Here is an 18,385-nt window from a genome sequence, read left to right as displayed (position 1 = left end):
CAGTAATGAGAGTCTACCTGTGTGTAAGTTAATCACCATCCTTATTATAAAACACAGTGGAGGCAGTGTAGTACTGTGGGAATGTTTTTTTTTTCTCTACCTGAGACAGTGATCACTTAAATGTTTTACACAATGCTTTATTTCCTTTTTCATAGATAGCTGTCTATTACTACACACATTTAGAAGAGTGTTTTTAAAAGTGAAAGACAACCTTAAGGCATACAATCCCCAGTCCACTTCCCTGAACATCTCTTTCTGTGTCTTAGCCCTCATGAAGATGGGATTTTAAGTTAAACAACTTTCTCCTAGGTTTCTTCAGATAGCTGCGAGTTATACTACATGTCCAAGATTTCCTGATTGTGTTAGTCAAATGTGCAGTGACATCACATGGATGTAACATAAGGCTCCCATTGCTTGTGCCATTCGAGGGAGGACTGATCATCTCTAAACAACCAACAAAGAACACTGTGTCAGTCCTGAGGGAGAGCGCCATCGACTTTGCCCAGGAATCCTAACCGGTAAGTGTCAGCTGCTACGTATGAGCAGCGCTGTGTTGTCTTTATCATAACCTGAATCATATTTTTGTGGATGTTCTCTTATCACGGCTGATTGATTGAGCCAATAAAGCGATGTGGTTTGCAGATGCTAAAACTTTGGTTTGTGAGAGGTCGTTGGTTCCCTGGTGTTGAATTCCTGTTGCAGCAGCAGCAGCAGAGCACATGGTGATCAAATGATCTCTTCAAGGAGCTTGAGACGAAATAATGAACCAGTTGTTAGAGAGGAAGAATTTGCTTAAGGGAAGGAGTTCCCAACAAGTCGTAGAGTAGCTGAAAAACAACCAATAAAAGTTCATTCTTCTGCCCACTCACAGCAACTTCAACCCAAACTGAAGGAAAACAATACCGTGATGTCTTCTATGTTTTACTGCTATTCTGCTTTATTCTGTCTTTTGGGTGTTGTACCATGCATCTGGTTGTCAAATGGGGCTGTCAGATGAGAAGACAGCAGTCAGTCATATGTTTTCACACAAGCAGGGCATGAGCACACAGGCAGGAAACACACTCATGCTCCAGAATGATCATTGTTTATTGTGCTGTGCAATTTTCCCTGCTTACTGCTGCAGTTTTGTGATTGCAAACTCATTTAGCAATGAGACAATGTCATGGAAAAGTTTGCGTCCTCCTTCCAGCTCCCTATTCTGGTCAAGCTTCTTCATCATGAGCAGGAATTTAAAAAAAAATACCCAGATGTCTGAGTGGAATGCTTAGTGCTAATGTAATGACTTTAGTCAATATGCGTTGATTAAAAAAACTGTGACTGTTCCCTAAATGACATGTTGGTAAATCAGTCAAGATTTATGACAGTAAGACATGAGAATAGTGGTAGTCCTTGCATGAATGGCATCCTGGTTGAGTCCCCTTGTGCACCACCCCCTTGTTAAATCCGATCATATAAAATGCAGTTTATTTTCCTTGGAAAAAAAAAAACACTGAATAAGGAACTTACAATTACATATTTGAAGAATAAGAAACTGGGAGTCAGACTATGTTGCTGTACAATGCAGAGTACAGCAATATTTTATGCAGACAACACAGGGGGCGTCTACTCTCTGTTGACCAGACATACCAATAATACACAACAGAAAACTGGTTTAGAAAATCAAGTTTTGCTGTTTGAGCCATATCACCCAAATCAAAAATGACCACTGAATGTGAGAAACACGATTTAAGGTTTAATAAAAATGTTTCTGAAAGACTGTTACAAATTCAAGGAGGATATTAATTGGTTTAAATGTTGTCACTGAAAAATTGTAAGGAACCGGAGTCAGATGAAACAGTAACAATTAAGAGTTGACAAACCATCTCCTTGAAAACGTCTCTTGTGTGACAATGACTTGTTTAAAGCATGAACTGTACTATCCACTTAAGACCTAAACCTGCAGTATGTAACTTTTATAAAAAATATATATAGTCTATATTTATATATATTTTACACATTTCTTGAAACTGTTTCTATGTCATGACAACATGGTATGAGACAGATAACTTGTGAAACAAATTACCCATCGCTGCCTTATCCCAGGGCTAACAGTGCCAACTAGAAACAACCAATCAGAGTTAGAAGGAGGGCCATAATGCTGTCTATCTTGCTCATGTACGCACTTCTCAAACACACAGCCTTCTATTTTTTTCTGGAATGGCGAGTTATTTTTTTGCCATCAGCACATTTAGCAGTGTGTCAATGAGGGTGATTGACAGCACTAAGACACTCCTCCTGGCTTAGATTGGTTGTTTTTGAATTTCTTCAGATGGCAATAGCAGCACATAGGAGGTGGAGGAGATTGACCTTTTCACCAATCATTCTGTTACATGAGTTATGGTAGTTTAGTACATTTTAAAACAAGATCGTTTTGTTGCAAGGTAGCAGTGTCTTGTGTTGTTCTTTAGCACCCAAAAACAAGCAGGATCTAGGCAGAGTTATGATCAAAAGTGACACAAAAAGGAACGAATGTAAAAAAGGAAGAAGGGAAAATGTAGGTAATGGAGCCCAATGCACAAGGGAGGACAGATTACCAGAATAAAGCAGAAGAAAGATCTGCAGAGATAATCAAAAACTAAGAGTTAAATTCCTTGACCAAAATGACAAACCAAATCACAGAATTAATACAAAGTCTAAGTCACAAGGAAAACAAAACTTACATCTGCCATCTGGGTCAGAAAACTTCTCTAACCCCAAAAATTGGATTTAATTTTAGACTCAGTTCTGGATTAAAAACCAGCTGAATTCTGAACCTAGCATTTTGAGGACACGTTTTTCAAATAAGAACAGCTTGAGTAAAGCAGAGTAGGCAAGTAATCTACTCTGAAGTAGTATTTCAGGGCTTAAATTTAAAGCGCTTCCAGACATTTAGCATATGAGAGTACAATTCACTGCCTCTGTAGTCTAAGGGTAACCTTATTGTCCTTCTTTGCAGATCAATATGGGACAGAACCAGGATAAAATTGAAGGAGGAGAACAGGATATTGATGAGGACCTGGAAGAAACTAAGATATCTCAAGAATTTGGAGGCTTGAATACTCATTCTGGTGAGATCACAGAGGAAGAAAGTTCATGCGACGACGAGGATGGGAAAAAGTCAGATGAGCCAGACTGTTATCATCCGAATGAGAGGCCCGGCTATGAACCAACAATAACTTCCATTGAGAGGCACGAGTCTGAGAGTCAGTACACTGCAAGGGAGGTGAGACAGGGAGGGGCTGCAGAAAAGGAGGGCGGAGGTGAACAAGGAGGAGCAGGAGGCTGGACTGCTCCTCTGTCTCCACATGAGACCGAGGAGAACCCAGACAGTACCTCAGGAACAGACAGGCTTAAAACAACACACAGATTATCTAAAATTAACAAAAGAAAGAGGAAAACTGCAGACCACCTTCGAGCATCTGCAAAGGCCAGGATGGAGCAACAGGCGGAGGAAACTTCCACACAAAAAGATGACAAATCGGAGGATGCAAGCTCTTTTGGACACTGTGAGCAAGACTCTATGATGCTGAAGAAGTGCACATATGGAGCTCATACAGGAAGTGAGTCACTACTTGCTGTGGACCTGAATGAAATTATTAGAGCTGAAGCTGGAAATGAGGAAATTAAGCTCTGCAAAGGAACAGTCGGCGGTTTAACTGAGAGGAAGGAACCGCCTCCAGCTCAGCCCCCACATCCTTTGGAAAACACTCTCCAGAAAGAGTCTTTATTGTACATGAGTGATACCATTCAAAGGGGAGCCTCAAAGGAGAAAACAGACATCAATGAAAAAGAAGTAACACTAAAATATGTTTTGGGTGACTGCTCCTTAGCCAGGCCAAAGGTGACTAATGTGTGTGAGCAGGAGACAGAGATGCAGCCGTCACTCCTTGACACAGCTGAAACTAATGATGCAATAACGTCAGAGTCAGCACCAACTGCAGCCTTGGATACTGAGCCGAGCTCTATTCTGGAGAAGCTCCTGAAGAGAAACAAAACAGAGGCAACTCCATCTCTGGATAAAATTAAAGAGGTTCATATCGACACAACAGAAGATCCTGTTAATGAGGAGATGATCCTTAATAGCACAGCAGCAGCAGCAGCATTCAGCAGCTGGAACAATCAGCCTGCAGGTGACACAAAAATGACTCTGAGCAAACAACCTGAACCAAATCCTGCATTAAAAGATTCCCACAATGTGAAGATGGATGTGAAACAGACTGTGGCGGCTCAAAATACAACCTCAGATTCAGTTTGTTTTCTGCCTGCAGCCAGCAGTGATGCTACGTGTGATAGCTCACCAACTGAATCACATTACCCAGGAGCTGAGAACTTCGATTCAACAGACAATTCAGTGAAAGCAGATGCTGAGATAAGGTCAAACACGGGCCCCCCTGAGAGCATGTCTTCAAACAGCCCGCAATCAGCTGTTTTACACGAGACAACATCATGTGAGCAGAGTGGTGTGGTTGTTGAGGAATCCAAACCTTCCTCGGCCCAGTCAACAGAGTGCGGTGGGGAAATTAACTCCTCTAAGAAACTTAATGAGGAGAAGGCTGATGCCAATGGAGAACCTTCAGCAGTTAAGAGTGAAACCAAAACCAAAACATCTGCCTCTGATGGGGCAGATGCTCTGTTAGGAGACAGGCAGGTGGCAAAAGAGGGTCCTGAAGATGTGGCTGCACCACCTGCTGATGCTGGTGCACCTATGGTGGTGGATGGGTTGGTTATCACACAAGAAATCTGCCAGATCCCAGCCAGCACACAACCAGATCGCAACTCAGGAAATGTTCTAGCCGAGGGAACTGAGAGAGATGGGGTCTCAATGAGAGGCAAGTCCCAGAGCCCACCAAGACCCAGGCCTGTTTCTGACCTCATAAAAGAGACGATTCAGCTTCACGAGAAATTGCAGCACCATGACCGACCCAAACCAGCAGAAGTTAAGTCTGCTGAGGAGCTGGCCCAATCCGTGAAGGTGGCGCAGATGAAAGCAGCTTTTGATTCGCCTCAAAAAACCCCAGACAAGGCAATTGAGAGGAAGCCATCAGTGAGGAGAGGTAAGAGAATCCACATTATGGTGACCACCATCACCATGCAGTGAAGGGAAAAGGTATATTTTCAACCTTAACAGGTGTGTCTTGTTTTGAATTTTTGTTCTGTTGCATTTAGATGCTTAAGTTCATCACATTTTAATATCACACAAAGTTAGCCAGGGTAGATGCAGATTATAGTTTTTAAAGTATAATTGAAATTAATTATTTAAACTATTTTTAAATATCCGTTGCTCCCTAAACCTTTGGTTGCTCAACTCATGGCAGAAAGAAATGCCAACAGTTCTGATAAAAAAGCCTTTTAGCAAAAAAAAAAAAAAAACACAATTTTTATTGCCAAAAGATGGATTTAGGCAAAAAAGCACAAAAAAAAAAAAAAACACTTTGAAGAGATAGCTCCACTTTTCTTTCCTCAATGGTTTTATTTGAGCCATTTTCAAAGGTTTTTAGGCAACAACAGCCTGTTTAAGGTAATTAAACAGTGTTGTGGAATTATATTTTGGACCAAACTTTGACTAGGCCACTCCAAAATCTTTATTTGTTTATTTTGGGGCCTGTCTGAAGTGGACTTGCGAGTGTGTTTTGGACCATGTTCTTGTGGCATAACCCAAGTGGGCTTGAGCTTATGGCCCCAATTGAAAGTCTGGCATTCTTCTTCAGGATTTTCTGAAGCAGAATTTTTTTTTTCATGAATGACTGGTTATTGTCCAGGTCCTGAAGCAGCAAAGCAACTCCAGACTACAAAAATCTATTTTTACTGTCAATGTTATGCTCGTTTTCTGTCATATTATGTAAACTCTCAGATGTAACAGGTCGCACATCTTCCATAAAACTTCAGAATCAAAAATATGTTTCTTGGCAATTGTGAGACAATCAGTGAGCAGTGTTGTTGGCCTTGTAGCTCTGACTTTGTTGAATCATGGACACTAACTATAACTGAGACACTAACTATAACTGAGACATGTGAAGTCTACAGAGTTGTTCTGAATGTTTTGTAGCCTCCTGGATGAATAATTAATGCAAGCTGGTCACTCCTGAGAAGGTACACCCCATTCCATGTTTTCTGCATGTGTGGATGGTGTTTCTTTTTGTGGTTCACTGAAGTTCCAAGCTTTAGAAATGGCTTCATGGTCATTTCCAGGCTAATAAATTTTTTTTTTCTCATCTGCTTTGGAATATCTTCATATCTGAGCATGAGGAGTCGTGTTTTGACACATTGCAGCTTTATTCTTGTTTTCAGCCTGGTATTTTAGGTAAGGGGTGTCCAACTCTAGTCAGTCAAAGACACTGGCTTGAACTGGACTTGGGCAACCCTGACTTAAGGTATTTCTTTATTCTACATTCAGTATAATCAGTCCTGGATGTGTCTTCTAAAATCAAACTCTGGCTTATTTTCATCAAGCTGGGCTGATTTGATTTTTATTTTTTTTAATGTAATAAATGTAACCATTATTTAAAAACTGATTTTGGTATTTGCCCAGATTATTATTTTTGTCTAATATTTCAATTGTATTAACTGAAACGGTAGGAAAACTCCAAGGGGTCAAATACTTTTCACAGTGCTTTTCTGAACATAATGATCTCAAACTCTCAGTTTTAAACTCTTTAAGTTAGGAATTTCCCTGAATTTCCCTATCCATTGGATTTAGGCTTTTCATTTACTCCTCTCTCTTCATATGATCACACTGATCACATTGATGCCAAGGAAAGTACCTACTTTAGGACGTCCAGGACAACAAATACATTAATAGCTGGACAAAAGGTCTGCTTTCTCTGTTTATGAAATGTAAATGGCTTGGTTCCCAGGCTGACCACAATCTCATACATCACCTTCCCAGCTAAAATGAAGGAAGTTAATGAAAACAGATGTTGGATCTGCTTCACTCTGAATTAGCAGAATAGCGCCATCTTGTGGGGCAATTTTGCCCTCAATAGAAAAGAGTTTTTTCAAGAGATTTAAACTCTTCTTATCATACCAGGTGATTTGTTGAATAAATAATAACATATGTGCTGTTGCTTTGCTTTTTTCTTACTGGAAACAATCCATGACCAAAATATAAATTTATTTATCTCTGTTGGAACTCCATTACTTTTTACAATAGAGCAATAAAGTCATCTGCATGACATCATATATGATTATTATATTTAAAGGTTTTATATTTAAACATGCAGAAAATATAATAATTCAAAATTACAAGGAAACCACAATGTGGATCCCATGGCACATAATTGCATGGGAATATTGTTTGTCAATAATATGCATTTGTCAGTTAATTTAAGAAAGAACTGCAAATTTCATTGAACAGATAGTTTTTTTTTTCTTTCAGCCCAATTGGTTGGTCTCCATAACTGATAATTTTTTTTTTTAAATGTCATCTTCTGCCTGCATCCCCTTAATTTGCGAGTTTTATAGCTACGAATTCTCATATACCACTCAGAAATGTTTCTCTTACTGGGCAGAATTCGAGTAGACACTTTTTAAAGTATGATTTGTTTAAAATCATGTAAATAAAGAAGAAAAAACTAAAGTAGCCCCAACTTTGACTGTATGTGACGTCATCAAACGCGTGCTTGGAAAGTTTGCCTTTGGTTGTTTTTATTGTGAACAATTCACAACAAAATAGCAGAACAAAGAAAAACTGACCATGACAGGCTGTTCTATCATGTGGCAAACTATACCTAAATTGAGTTTTGTAAATTTTACACTAAACAGTGTCGATCAGTTTATATCTTACAGAGTCTGTCGGTTAATATTATTAGTATCTATGTACGAGATACATTCATAGTAATTAAGTATCGAAGGATCTAGAAGCGATAATGAGAGATGAGACGTTGGGGAGCCAAAAAGGTCGGCTCTTGTAAAACTGAGCAAAATGTTCCGGCTCCCGGAAAAGAGCCGCAATTTCCATCACGACAGGAAAAAAAGAGAGAGCGTGAACTCCGATCCCTTCAATACATAATGTCACTGATTGGCTGATGAAGCTGTCTGTCAAAGAAAATTGGGAACAACATGACTCCTTATAAGGAGTGATGGGGCGGGGCTTATGACACAGAGGCGAAAGAGCACAGAACGCCTTGTTGTGTCAGCAGCGGCTCCGGTAGAGGGAGGAATAAAGTGGGATTCGCGTTTGGCTGTGTTCTATCAATTCCCGTTCAGGAATACCTTTATTTCCCCTCTAGGAAGGTGGGTAATATATTGTTTGCTTTGTTTTAGTGTTTTTGTATGTGCATTTTTATCTTGCATTGGTACTAGTGCTCTTCTTTTCCTCCATCTAACCACAGCAGTCCAGACAGGAAAGTGCATGCGCTAGCTAAAATGAATCAGGATAGTCGGTTTAATGGGAATTGTTTCTTAGCTAGCGGCGGCCTTTAAAACAGCTATCAACCGACATCTTTGAGAAGTTCCCAATCAAAAGGCAAATGGATTACATGTCTAGGTGCAATGTTTGTGCTCCTTTTGCCAACTCCTGAAGCTGAAATGTGCTGTAGTTCGTTATTGAGCGGGGTGGGGTAGGCTAACCGTAGTGCGGCAGCAAAACTTATCTCCGGAACGATATATCCACACACAGACCGAGGTGCAGTCAGTACAACCGCGCCCTGGCCCCTGGCTTTCTCTCCTAACTGAACAATAGCTTCTCCATACAGAAATATGCAGTGGTTAACTCTTGTATTTTCCGCAGACCGTTAGAATGAAATCGGATATCCTCAGTAAAATGTCTCCGTCGAGATGCGTAATTCGGACTTGACCCATTAACATCATGGTTTATGAGAGAAAAGAGGGAAAAAAGGTGAGGGTGACCGACTTCACGGCTGCTTTCCCAGCTGGATACAAACACTACATCCTCCACCGGTTCTGCTTCTTTTAGCTATCACAGGTGGAGAATTGTTGGTGTGAAATCCTTTGGGGTCGGTCTGTCTTAATCTCGCTCACTGAGGACAGACAAGGGAAATATCTTGAGTTTGCGTCTCGGTGAATTCCTGATTATTTTTGGGGGAGTTCAAGTCAGCGGTAGTTTTCTGAAACGAGCCCAATCAGAAGTGATGCATTTAATTTTAAGTATCTTAATGTGATCAAATCAAGCTAAGATGATATGTCATTAAATTGTTCACGTTTTTATACTCATTCTTGACCAGTTTAATTATTTTATATTTATTTTGTTTCAGATGTACAATTAGAATAAGTGGCTGACGCAACATAATTAGTCCCTGGAGTCAAAGTATTCTGATTCTCCAAAAATTTATGGTGGGAAATTAATTCACCTGTAAGGTGTTGGATGAATGAATGAACGAATGAATGAATGGCCTAGCAGTCGTAAATTCTTTAGTGAAGTATGTCATACTCTTCATTTTTTTGCACGTTTCTTGTCCACAAATGTAGGATAGTTTAGTCTGTAACAATTGGTTAGTCTGCCAGAAAAATATACATTTGCCCTCTTAGCCGAAATGGGTTACTACTCTCTCCGGTATTAATCTAACCCTTCTCGAACGTTGCTGTGAGTCTCAACGGAGGTGAAGGCTGACCGAGAGGGCACCCAGGGGTCAACAGTAGTACAGCTGTGTTTGGATATGTTAGCTGTCTCAGACACGGCAGCCTCCGCTGGTTATGGTGCGGCACGAAGCCTTTAGAAGTGCACAACCTGTCTTCCTATGGCTTTGTGGACTGAGGAAGTGGGTCAGGAAGCGGAGGCAAACCAAGCAGAAGATGTAATGGAGGGCTTGGTCCTGTGAACTGCAGCATGGTGTGAGGGCTGGGGTTAATTTTTGAACGCATTTAAGAATTGACATGTTGCCGATGTGGTCATATTTACAGTGTGTAAAAAAAAAAAAAAAAAAGATTAAAAAAAAATAATTGCATAACAAGGCACTTTATTAAAACCACAAAACCTCTGTCTGCTAGAACATGTTCTTTGGAAAGAACTGACTTGTCTCGTCATAGATTACATTCCTCTGACATGTATGACATACCTCAGGTGGTGTCCAGTCTTGTCTGATTTTATCTCGACTATGTTTTCAAGAAGAACATTAAATGGAGGAAATATTATTCAAAATGCAATGTTAATGTTGCATGATGTGCTTTTTTTTTTTTTTTAAATCAATAGAGATTTCTTTTGGGGTTTTTAAGCACAACTGAACAGGCTCAGCTGCTGTTTCCTGTTAAAAACTTGTAGATTAGGTGGATCTTAATCTGCTAAGTTTTTTTTTTTTTACCCAGCTTGCAGAAGATGAAACTTTGTATCAAAATATTTGCACTACTAAAAGATACAGCTACAAGATGCATCAGTGTGTCCAATAAATCAACTGCTTGGATGAAATATTTGGAATGTTGTATTATTTGGGCTGCAATGTTTTAAAACTCTAATTGCTAATAATATCCACTTGGATGGTCCATTACTGTCACGTCTGAAATGGATTTCAGTGACAAAGATCCTAAAGTTGACAAAATGGTGGGGACATCAGTAATTGTGTGAATGTGGGTTAATAGCAATCGGTGTCATCGTTGCATTTTTCAGCAATATTTTTCTAAATATTATGCAGCCGGTTTCAGAACTACTCAGGAGAACATGGCTGCATTTAAGCTAATCTGTTAATCTATTTTTTTTTTATTCCACTGTTGAACATGTTATTGGACTGGTTATAGTTTCTTTATTTTTTTTAATGACCCTTGACTGACAATTTTTACAGCGTGTGTGTTGTTTTAATGCAGTCGTATTGTCCAGGACATCCTGGTAAATGAGATTTATAATTACAATGGGTCTTTCCTGATGTAAATGTAGACGATATTTTTGTCACTAAATGAACCGTAGGTATTTACATGTTTGACACAATGTCTCTTTAGTGAAGCATAGAGACTATGCTGCATTGTGAATGGCTGAATCATCTCTGATTCTTGTCTTCTTTCAAGCCTAACAGTTCAGGCAGGTGCAAAATCATTTCTTGCATTGTCGTCTCCCACCAAAACCAGTGACATGTGTTGAAACGGAGTGCTGTTTTGTGCATAATTCATTAGGGGAAGGGGGAAGTGGCTGATCAGGAAGAGGAGGCGACTGCTTTGTCCTCAGGACTTTTTTTTTCTTAGGATCTAAGCTGTAAGCAGGCAGATGTTCTACTTACGTGGCTTTTCATACAGTTGCAACTTGATACATGTGCGCACACTGTTGCTGGCAAAAAAACAGGACCTTTCCCTGTTTTTGATTGGTTTTGCATTACTATAAGTGATCTTTGTAAACCGGGACTTAAGTAGGATAAGAAGTTTAAGATTTAGTTTTAAGTCTCTCAATGCAGAAAGTTGAAGTGAGAAAGGAGGCAGTTGAGCTTAAACCATAGTCGGTTTCACACTAAACTTCCAGACTTTATCTAGTTCATTTTTCTATGTCTGAACCAAAGGAGTCTGTTATTCCTGTTCAAGAAAGAGGAAGTTAAGAGCTGAAAATGTTGTATTTGTAAATATTAGATCAAGTTTCTGAAGAACTGGCAACTCGTCTGCTGTATAACCCGTTTATAGCCCAGCAACAAGGCTTTCCCCGGTGGAGTGCATATTGGAAAAAGAGGTGATGGATAAAGTATTGGAAATATTTCGGACTGGTTGTTGCCTGACTTGTCAGTATGGTACTCTATCACAGTCATGTGGCGTTGAGCAGAGCTGGAAAAAAAAAAAAAGTTCCTTATCTGCGATTCAGTGGAATCTGACTGGAATCTGGCTTCCAGAGCGGCCTGTGGCCTCACTTACAGGAAGAGGATTTAGCTGCCAGTTATCTGTGGTCTTGGTAACAAAAGGCAAAGAACAGACACAGTGTGGAGCGCTCTGAGGTGGCATCACGGAAGTGTGTGTTATGACAGGGGAAGCCAAGTGTGGGTAAAATAGGTCTGTAAGCATTTTTAAGAAAGGACTCAAAAAAGATGAACGTAAAACACTTCCAGATTTTTGCTGCTGTTGTCAGCCGGATGCAACTCAGACTTGGGGGATTGTGACATATTTCTTTGTATTTATTAGATCAGCTTAATCAATGTACATTATCTGGTTTAATTTAATATTGAGCTTCCCTGTGCTTTCAGAGAAATTACTTGTCTGTGTTATATCTGCAAATCCACTTGTGAGCCATTGCATTCTAGTTTAAGAATACAATTTTAAAGAGTTGATTTTTGTGAACTTTTTGCATTTTTAACTAAAGCAATGTCTTAAGTGCTCATATTAAAGCACTTGGCAATGTTTATAGAAGTTGCAAACAATTTTCCTTAATACATTGTGAGTGCTTCTTTGTAGAGTGCATGAATAAACAGCAAGGACATGGAAAATGTCATCAGTGAAGTTTGATTGTTTTCGTCTTGAATAAAGAAGACTAAACATTACTATAGCTAGGATTTTTAAAATGTGATTCTTCTGGATTTTTATGCATTGTGTTCAGCCCCCTTTACAAGTGTAACTGGAATAAAATCTGAAATGCTTTTCTTGCAATAACTTTAAAAATGGCAGCAGTAATAACATCTTCAATGTAACAAAAATACTATAGCGTACTAGACATTTGCTGGTATGCCTTAGGTTTGTCTTAAAAAATACCATGTTATCAAATCAATGACATAAAAATAGATTGCAGAATATTTTTGCTTTCCGGTAACACAAGCCTAACAAGTTGATGTTGGTTAAGTTATTTTCTTTGGTAGACGTCCTCCTGCTGATTGCTTGACAAACATGCCACTCATAGCTTGGCAGCTGTAGTTTTAAAACAGAAATTGTGCTGCTGTTTTAGATTTCACACCTGCTTTTCATTATCAAAACTATTTTCAGACTGATGAGAATTTGTCTCGATTGTAACAGAGTTGAAAGTGTTGCGTATATAGACTTTCTGCATCCTGCTGACTAGCAGTTGGCAGCAACGATTGGGGGAGGAGCTATACTGGATTACTTATAGCTAACTCCAGTTACTCTACTGGTTTTTCTGGCAAATGTATTTTAAAGACTTTTTAATAAGTTTGTTTTTAAGCAGCACATATCTTCAGCAAAGGTTGCAGCAAATATGTTCCGACACTAAGCTTGTGCTCTAGATCTGTACTTTAAGGTTTGATTAAACTTAAAGTACAGTAAAAGGACGAAATATTGTCAAACTTGGCTTTTCTATGCTCAGTTGGGTGATAATTCATTACTAAAATGCTTTGCAACTCAAGGAACAGAAACGGCTGTTGCACTTTAAATGTTAAAAGGACTAATATTTTGCTACGCTGGCTAAACAAAAAGAACTAGACTAGCAAAGCAGAGACGGAAGTAAAACCTTATTATTTTTTTTACATTTGAATTTACTTCTGTTAAGAATTTAGCTGAACAAAGTTTTCAGTGTTTTAAACAAACAAATGCTAGACATCTGATGCAGTGAGAAACTTCATGTCTCCACTGTAGGATCTTTAATACACACCCGTCTTCTCTTACTGAAAACACAGTAAGGACTACCACTGCTGCAAAAGCTTTTAAAAAATGTGTTCAGGTATCACACGGTGTCCTCAGGGATTCTTATATATATATATATATATATATATATATATATATATATACACACACACGAAAGACCAAAACTTTTAGCTGTTGGGCTAATTTTTGAAAACCCTACAGAAGACAAACATCAGAAATTGCAAGGAGGAAAAACATAGATTGAGGTGAATATGCAGCTGCTTTTATGACATAACTTGGTAATAGATTGAGCTCCAGCTATATAGGAATGGTCAAATTAAAATAATTTCATTATTAAGCTTTTAACTTTTCTAATGTATTATTACACAGTCACATTTTTGATTTACTATGTTGGTTCATCTATAGTTTACACACAGTTTTCAGCGTAGTCTTGCTAGAGGACTGGTACTTGTGTCCTGTGGCCATTGGGGCAAGAGGCAAGGGACATCCCTGACAGGTCAGTCTTCATTCACAGGTCAACATGAAGACACCGGATCAGCAACCATGTGCATACACACTTACTCATAAGATCAATTTAGAGAGACCATTTAGCCTGACATGCATGTTTTTCCAACACTGGCAGGAAACCAGAGTATCCATATTTGCTCTGGAGGAGGGCTGCTAAAAGAAGGAAGCTAGAGCATGTTAGAGTCTTTATGAAAAATTTTACTTCAGATAAATGGACAGATCACCTCACTCTCTTGAATTTATTTTTAAGCCATTTTTTTGCCTTTTGGAGGTCATATTGTTGTTTTAACTTTGTCTGTACCAAAAGTTTTTTAGCTCGTTGACCTCTGGTCTGGTGGTAGATGTACCTATTTTTGTAATTCCTTTTTTGTTCCTCTTTTTGTTCTTTCGATCCTCTGGATCACACATCTGTGGAAGTTGTAAGCGTTGCATTGAATGATTTGCTGACGTCCTGTAAAACTCTAACCGCCTCCCACTTTGGAAACTGAAGGCCAGTTTTTCCTGTCTCACCAGCTCTGGTTTAGTTGAGCTGCACGTTTAACAGTTGCTTTTCAAAGGAACCTGAAAACATTTCTTGCTTCATACAACGGGTGCAGAGAGAAATGAGTTCCAGGGAAACAACAGAAAAGAAATTAAGTTATCTATATTTAAAAATCCTTCCCAGTGAGACGTTTTTTTCCTTTATCCCCGTCTCAAGCCTCCTGGGTACTGTGTCACACCAGCATTCACCATAATCTGATCTGAAGGCAGTTGTGCCATCACATCTCATTTCTTTAATGCAGGCACCAACATGTTGTCTCTTGTCAAAAATGTCCTCAGGTCAGTGTTATTTCCTTACACCATTTCACCTTCGTTGAGCAGAATGACGTCTGACTTCCTTGGAGCTGCCTTGTGTACGTGTGCAGACATTCCTGACGATCAGGCCACACAGTCAACGCGACAGTCAGCAGATTTCATGTTGGATACATGAGAGAAACGGTTTATAAATGATCAGAATGCATTTATGTTTACTTTTTCACTTGTTTTGATGCATTACTGACCTGTGTGTTAGCTAATTGTGCAGTTTGGGTTAAAAGGTGCTTCTAGCCCGCGTTTTATGTTGTATAAGTGGATATTGGTGTAAGCAAACAAGCCCCACCCCGCACTATTGCTTGATTACCATCCCACATGACTTTTGTTTTATGGCAGCGTTTGGTCACTCCTCTCTTTTAGCAGAATCAACACGCTTCTTGTGTTGCAATTCTTGTTTTGTGTCAGAAAACGATTCACCGAGCTTAAATCACATTCTTTATCTCTCCTCATTGCTGATTCTTTTCTTTTTTGTCTGCATGTACGCACACAATGGGAAAACCACCTGCAAAACATGTCCCACATCCTGTGGGTTGTTTTGGTCGTGGTGACTCAGCCTGGAAATGCGTTTGTGGGGCGTATCAAAGAAAATTTTCAAAATAAGACGCGAGGAGCTTTTGAAAGTGATTTATGGAAGTTGTCTCTGTAGGTTGTAGGTGAAGTCGGACCTGGTTTTTTTCCCCCCTTTTTTTTCCTTTTTAATCTGATGTTGGCCAGCTTTTCCATTATCTTTGGAAGTGGTGTGTTATTGTAGAGAGAGCTATGGGACCCGATCCTCTGAATGAGCATGTTTTCCAAAGCTCTTGTCTGCCAGCAGATTTTTGTCTTGGTGAGGATTTTCCTTGAAACAACCACAAAGTCTGTTTTTGTTTGGGTTGGGTATGGCATATCCTCCTCTGGAAGTGGACCTTTCTGTCCTGTTCCACTGATAAACGTTCTTGTTTAATATTTGACCTATTAGAAGATGGGACCCTAAAATAACTAAGAAACCTGTATAAAGGCTTTAAGATATTACACTTTTTTCCCCATAAAATATATGTACAGTTTACATAACATTGGCTTGCTTTCAGCTGTCAAAATAACCAGTGATAATGTTTTTTAAAAAACCACAAACACACAGTAACCTAACACATCTACAAACATGTTACTTTCAAGTGAAAGAAATGCTTTCAGTTTGCAGTAAGGAGTTCACCGAAGTTTGAACGTCTTAAATATTTCACTCTCCTCACTACAACTCTGCTGAATTTTGTTGCTTTTCTTTATATTCATTCATTTCAGCAAAGCGAGCCTTAATTTTCCAGATGTTGCATGTAACTTTTTTTCTTTCTCCCCCTGCAGATATGAGACGAGTTGTACGACAGAGCAAATTCCGTCATATCTTTGGCCAGGCAGTGAAGTATGACCAATGCTACGATGACATTCGGGTCTCAAGGGTCACATGGGACAGCTCCTTCTGTGCAGTCAACCCCAAGTTTGTTGCCATAATTATTGAGGCCAGCGGCGGTGGAGCTTTTCTCGTTCTCCCTCTTCATAAGGTAAGTTTTCGATAATTTAGAGAATGTTTGTTTTTACTGTACATGCGGCGCTGGAAGAAGATGGAGAGATCCAGATTAGCTGATAAGTTTTTTTTTTTTGTTTTGTTTTTTTTTTTGCTTAAAGCTTGATTTCTGGCTCGACAGTAGATTATAGATCATACCTTCGTTCTGAGATTTTTGGAAGGGTTAAGACATTTTACATGCTTCATGAAAGACGGAGCTTGTTGAAAGCTAAAAAGGCTGAAACTGAGCAACTCTGTGCTCGTCTAATCAGCCTTTAACTTGTGCTTTATTTTGCAGCCTGTACGTCTTAATTTGTCACAGAAAATATGGTTTTCTTTTTCCAACATGAATTTTCAAACCCTCACTGATGAAGAAACTCTCAACTTCAAGTCTCCTTTCCTCTCTAAGTGCCCTGTTAGGACTTGTGCTGATCAATGACTATTTATTCATTTATTTATTTATTTATTTATTTATTTTTCCCAGTGCATCATTATCTTTAGCTTAAAGAAGTCCTGTTGTCCTGTTGGTGTTACATACATATGATTACTTTATTGTCAAGTTAAATTGAACGCATATTTGGATGAATGCAAAATTAACATGAAATATCTGGTTTTATTTTAAAGGGATGCACTGGTTTAGTTTCCACTTTTTTAAAATAAAACAAATGGTCATTTGTAGCGAGCATTACCTCGTTTCTGCTGAACCATCCAGTCGGTGTATTCTGGGATTAATATTTACCAGCAGGCTGCTTGACACGCCCTTATGTGTAAACCTGAAACTACTCCAGAGCTCTGAAGTTAACAGTGTCCTGATTCTTTTCTCCATATAAGGAATCATTCCTAAGATTTAAGACTTTTGTTGGGCAAGACTGCTTTTATAGAGCGTCTTGATGTAAACAAAGTAACTGAGTGTACTTGCTTTTTGTCTTTAAATGTGCTGTCATAATGGGATTAATTAATGTGTGGCAGAGGTTAAACCACATCTTAAACCAGCCTCTGTTCTACTTAAAAGCAAAAAAGCCCAAACCCTTAGATCGGAGTTTTTCAACCACTGTGCCGCGGCACACTAGTGTACCGTGAGTGATCGTCAGGCGTGCCGTGGAAATTATCCAATTTCACCTACCGTATTTTCCAGACTATAAGACGCTACTTTTTTTTCTAAGCTTTGAACCATGTGGCTTATAGCCCGGTGTGGTTTTTTGGTGGATATTTCTTCGACCACCAGGGGGCTTTTCAGCAGGAAGTGAATCATTGGAAGTCAAAATTAGAAATCAAAGAAGAACGCGCTAATTTTCAATTAGAACAAGCACATGCTAGCAGCAGGCACGACAGAGGAATGTTTTCAAACTCATATGATGCAGCTTCTAAGTTGAGGAGTTTCGATCTGGCAGTACAGGAGGGAAATGGAGCCGCTGCACGTAAACTCGGCGTGAACAAAATCGGATTTGTTGACGGAGAACTGCGTCCTTAATATAACCTGCAGTTATTAGGACTCAGCCCTCTGCTTCCCTCTGCTGGGTCCTTATGGGAAACCGAGAGCGTCGGAGTTACCAGCGGCCTGTAGCCCGGTGCGGCTGATGTATATATGTTTCCAGAGGGGAGGGAGGTTTCAAAAAATTTGAAGGGTTATATATGGTGCACACATAGTCCGGAAAATACGGTAATTGGTCTTAAAAGATTTTTTGAAAACGAATTATCTACAAATAATTAATTCGTAATAATTAATTCTTTAATTAATTCAAAGATGCAAATTATCTGCCATCTTTGACTTTGAGTGTCTTTGCTGTAGTAGTGACTAGCAGCGTAATCATGTAATTTTATTATCACAGTAGTACAGAGCATTTTACATTAAAACGAGAATTAGTGATTCATGAATGTTACCATCACACACGACAGTGTTGTGGCACTGTTCAGGTGTATTTTTGAAGTGGACATGTTAAGTGCAATTTGAAATAAGAAATGTAAAATATGATAATTTTTTGTGTTTGATTCTTATTCAAGACATTTTGATAAGAATGATTATACATG

The 18,385-nt window shown here is 39.1% G+C and overlaps 1 protein-coding gene across 2 annotated transcripts in view; it reads left to right on the top strand.

The window, feature by feature from the left end:
* The first annotated feature begins 3,372 nt into the window (after positions 1-3,372).
* Positions 3,373-18,385, top strand: part of coro1ca (coronin, actin binding protein, 1Ca) — a 33,764-nt gene continuing 18,751 nt past the window's right edge. The window contains exons 1-2 of one of the 2 annotated variants that reach the window (XM_008418669.2): positions 3,373-5,072; positions 16,159-16,355. In XM_008418669.2, coding sequence (XP_008416891.2) covers positions 3,452-5,072; positions 16,159-16,355 — 1,818 coding nt within the window. In that variant the 5' untranslated portion in view covers positions 3,373-3,451. Of the gene's footprint in view, positions 5,073-8,113; positions 8,251-16,158; positions 16,356-18,385 lie in introns of those variants that run through there. The other variant, XM_008418670.2, reaches the window with a different exon arrangement.

Source organism: Poecilia reticulata, linkage group LG9 (assembly GCF_000633615.1).
Source record: "Poecilia reticulata strain Guanapo linkage group LG9, Guppy_female_1.0+MT, whole genome shotgun sequence".
In the NCBI taxonomy this organism is placed as follows: Eukaryota; Metazoa; Chordata; class Actinopteri; order Cyprinodontiformes; family Poeciliidae; genus Poecilia; species Poecilia reticulata.
The sequence above is the reverse complement of the archived record's forward strand: the minus strand, read 5'-3'. Positions and strand labels throughout refer to the sequence as shown.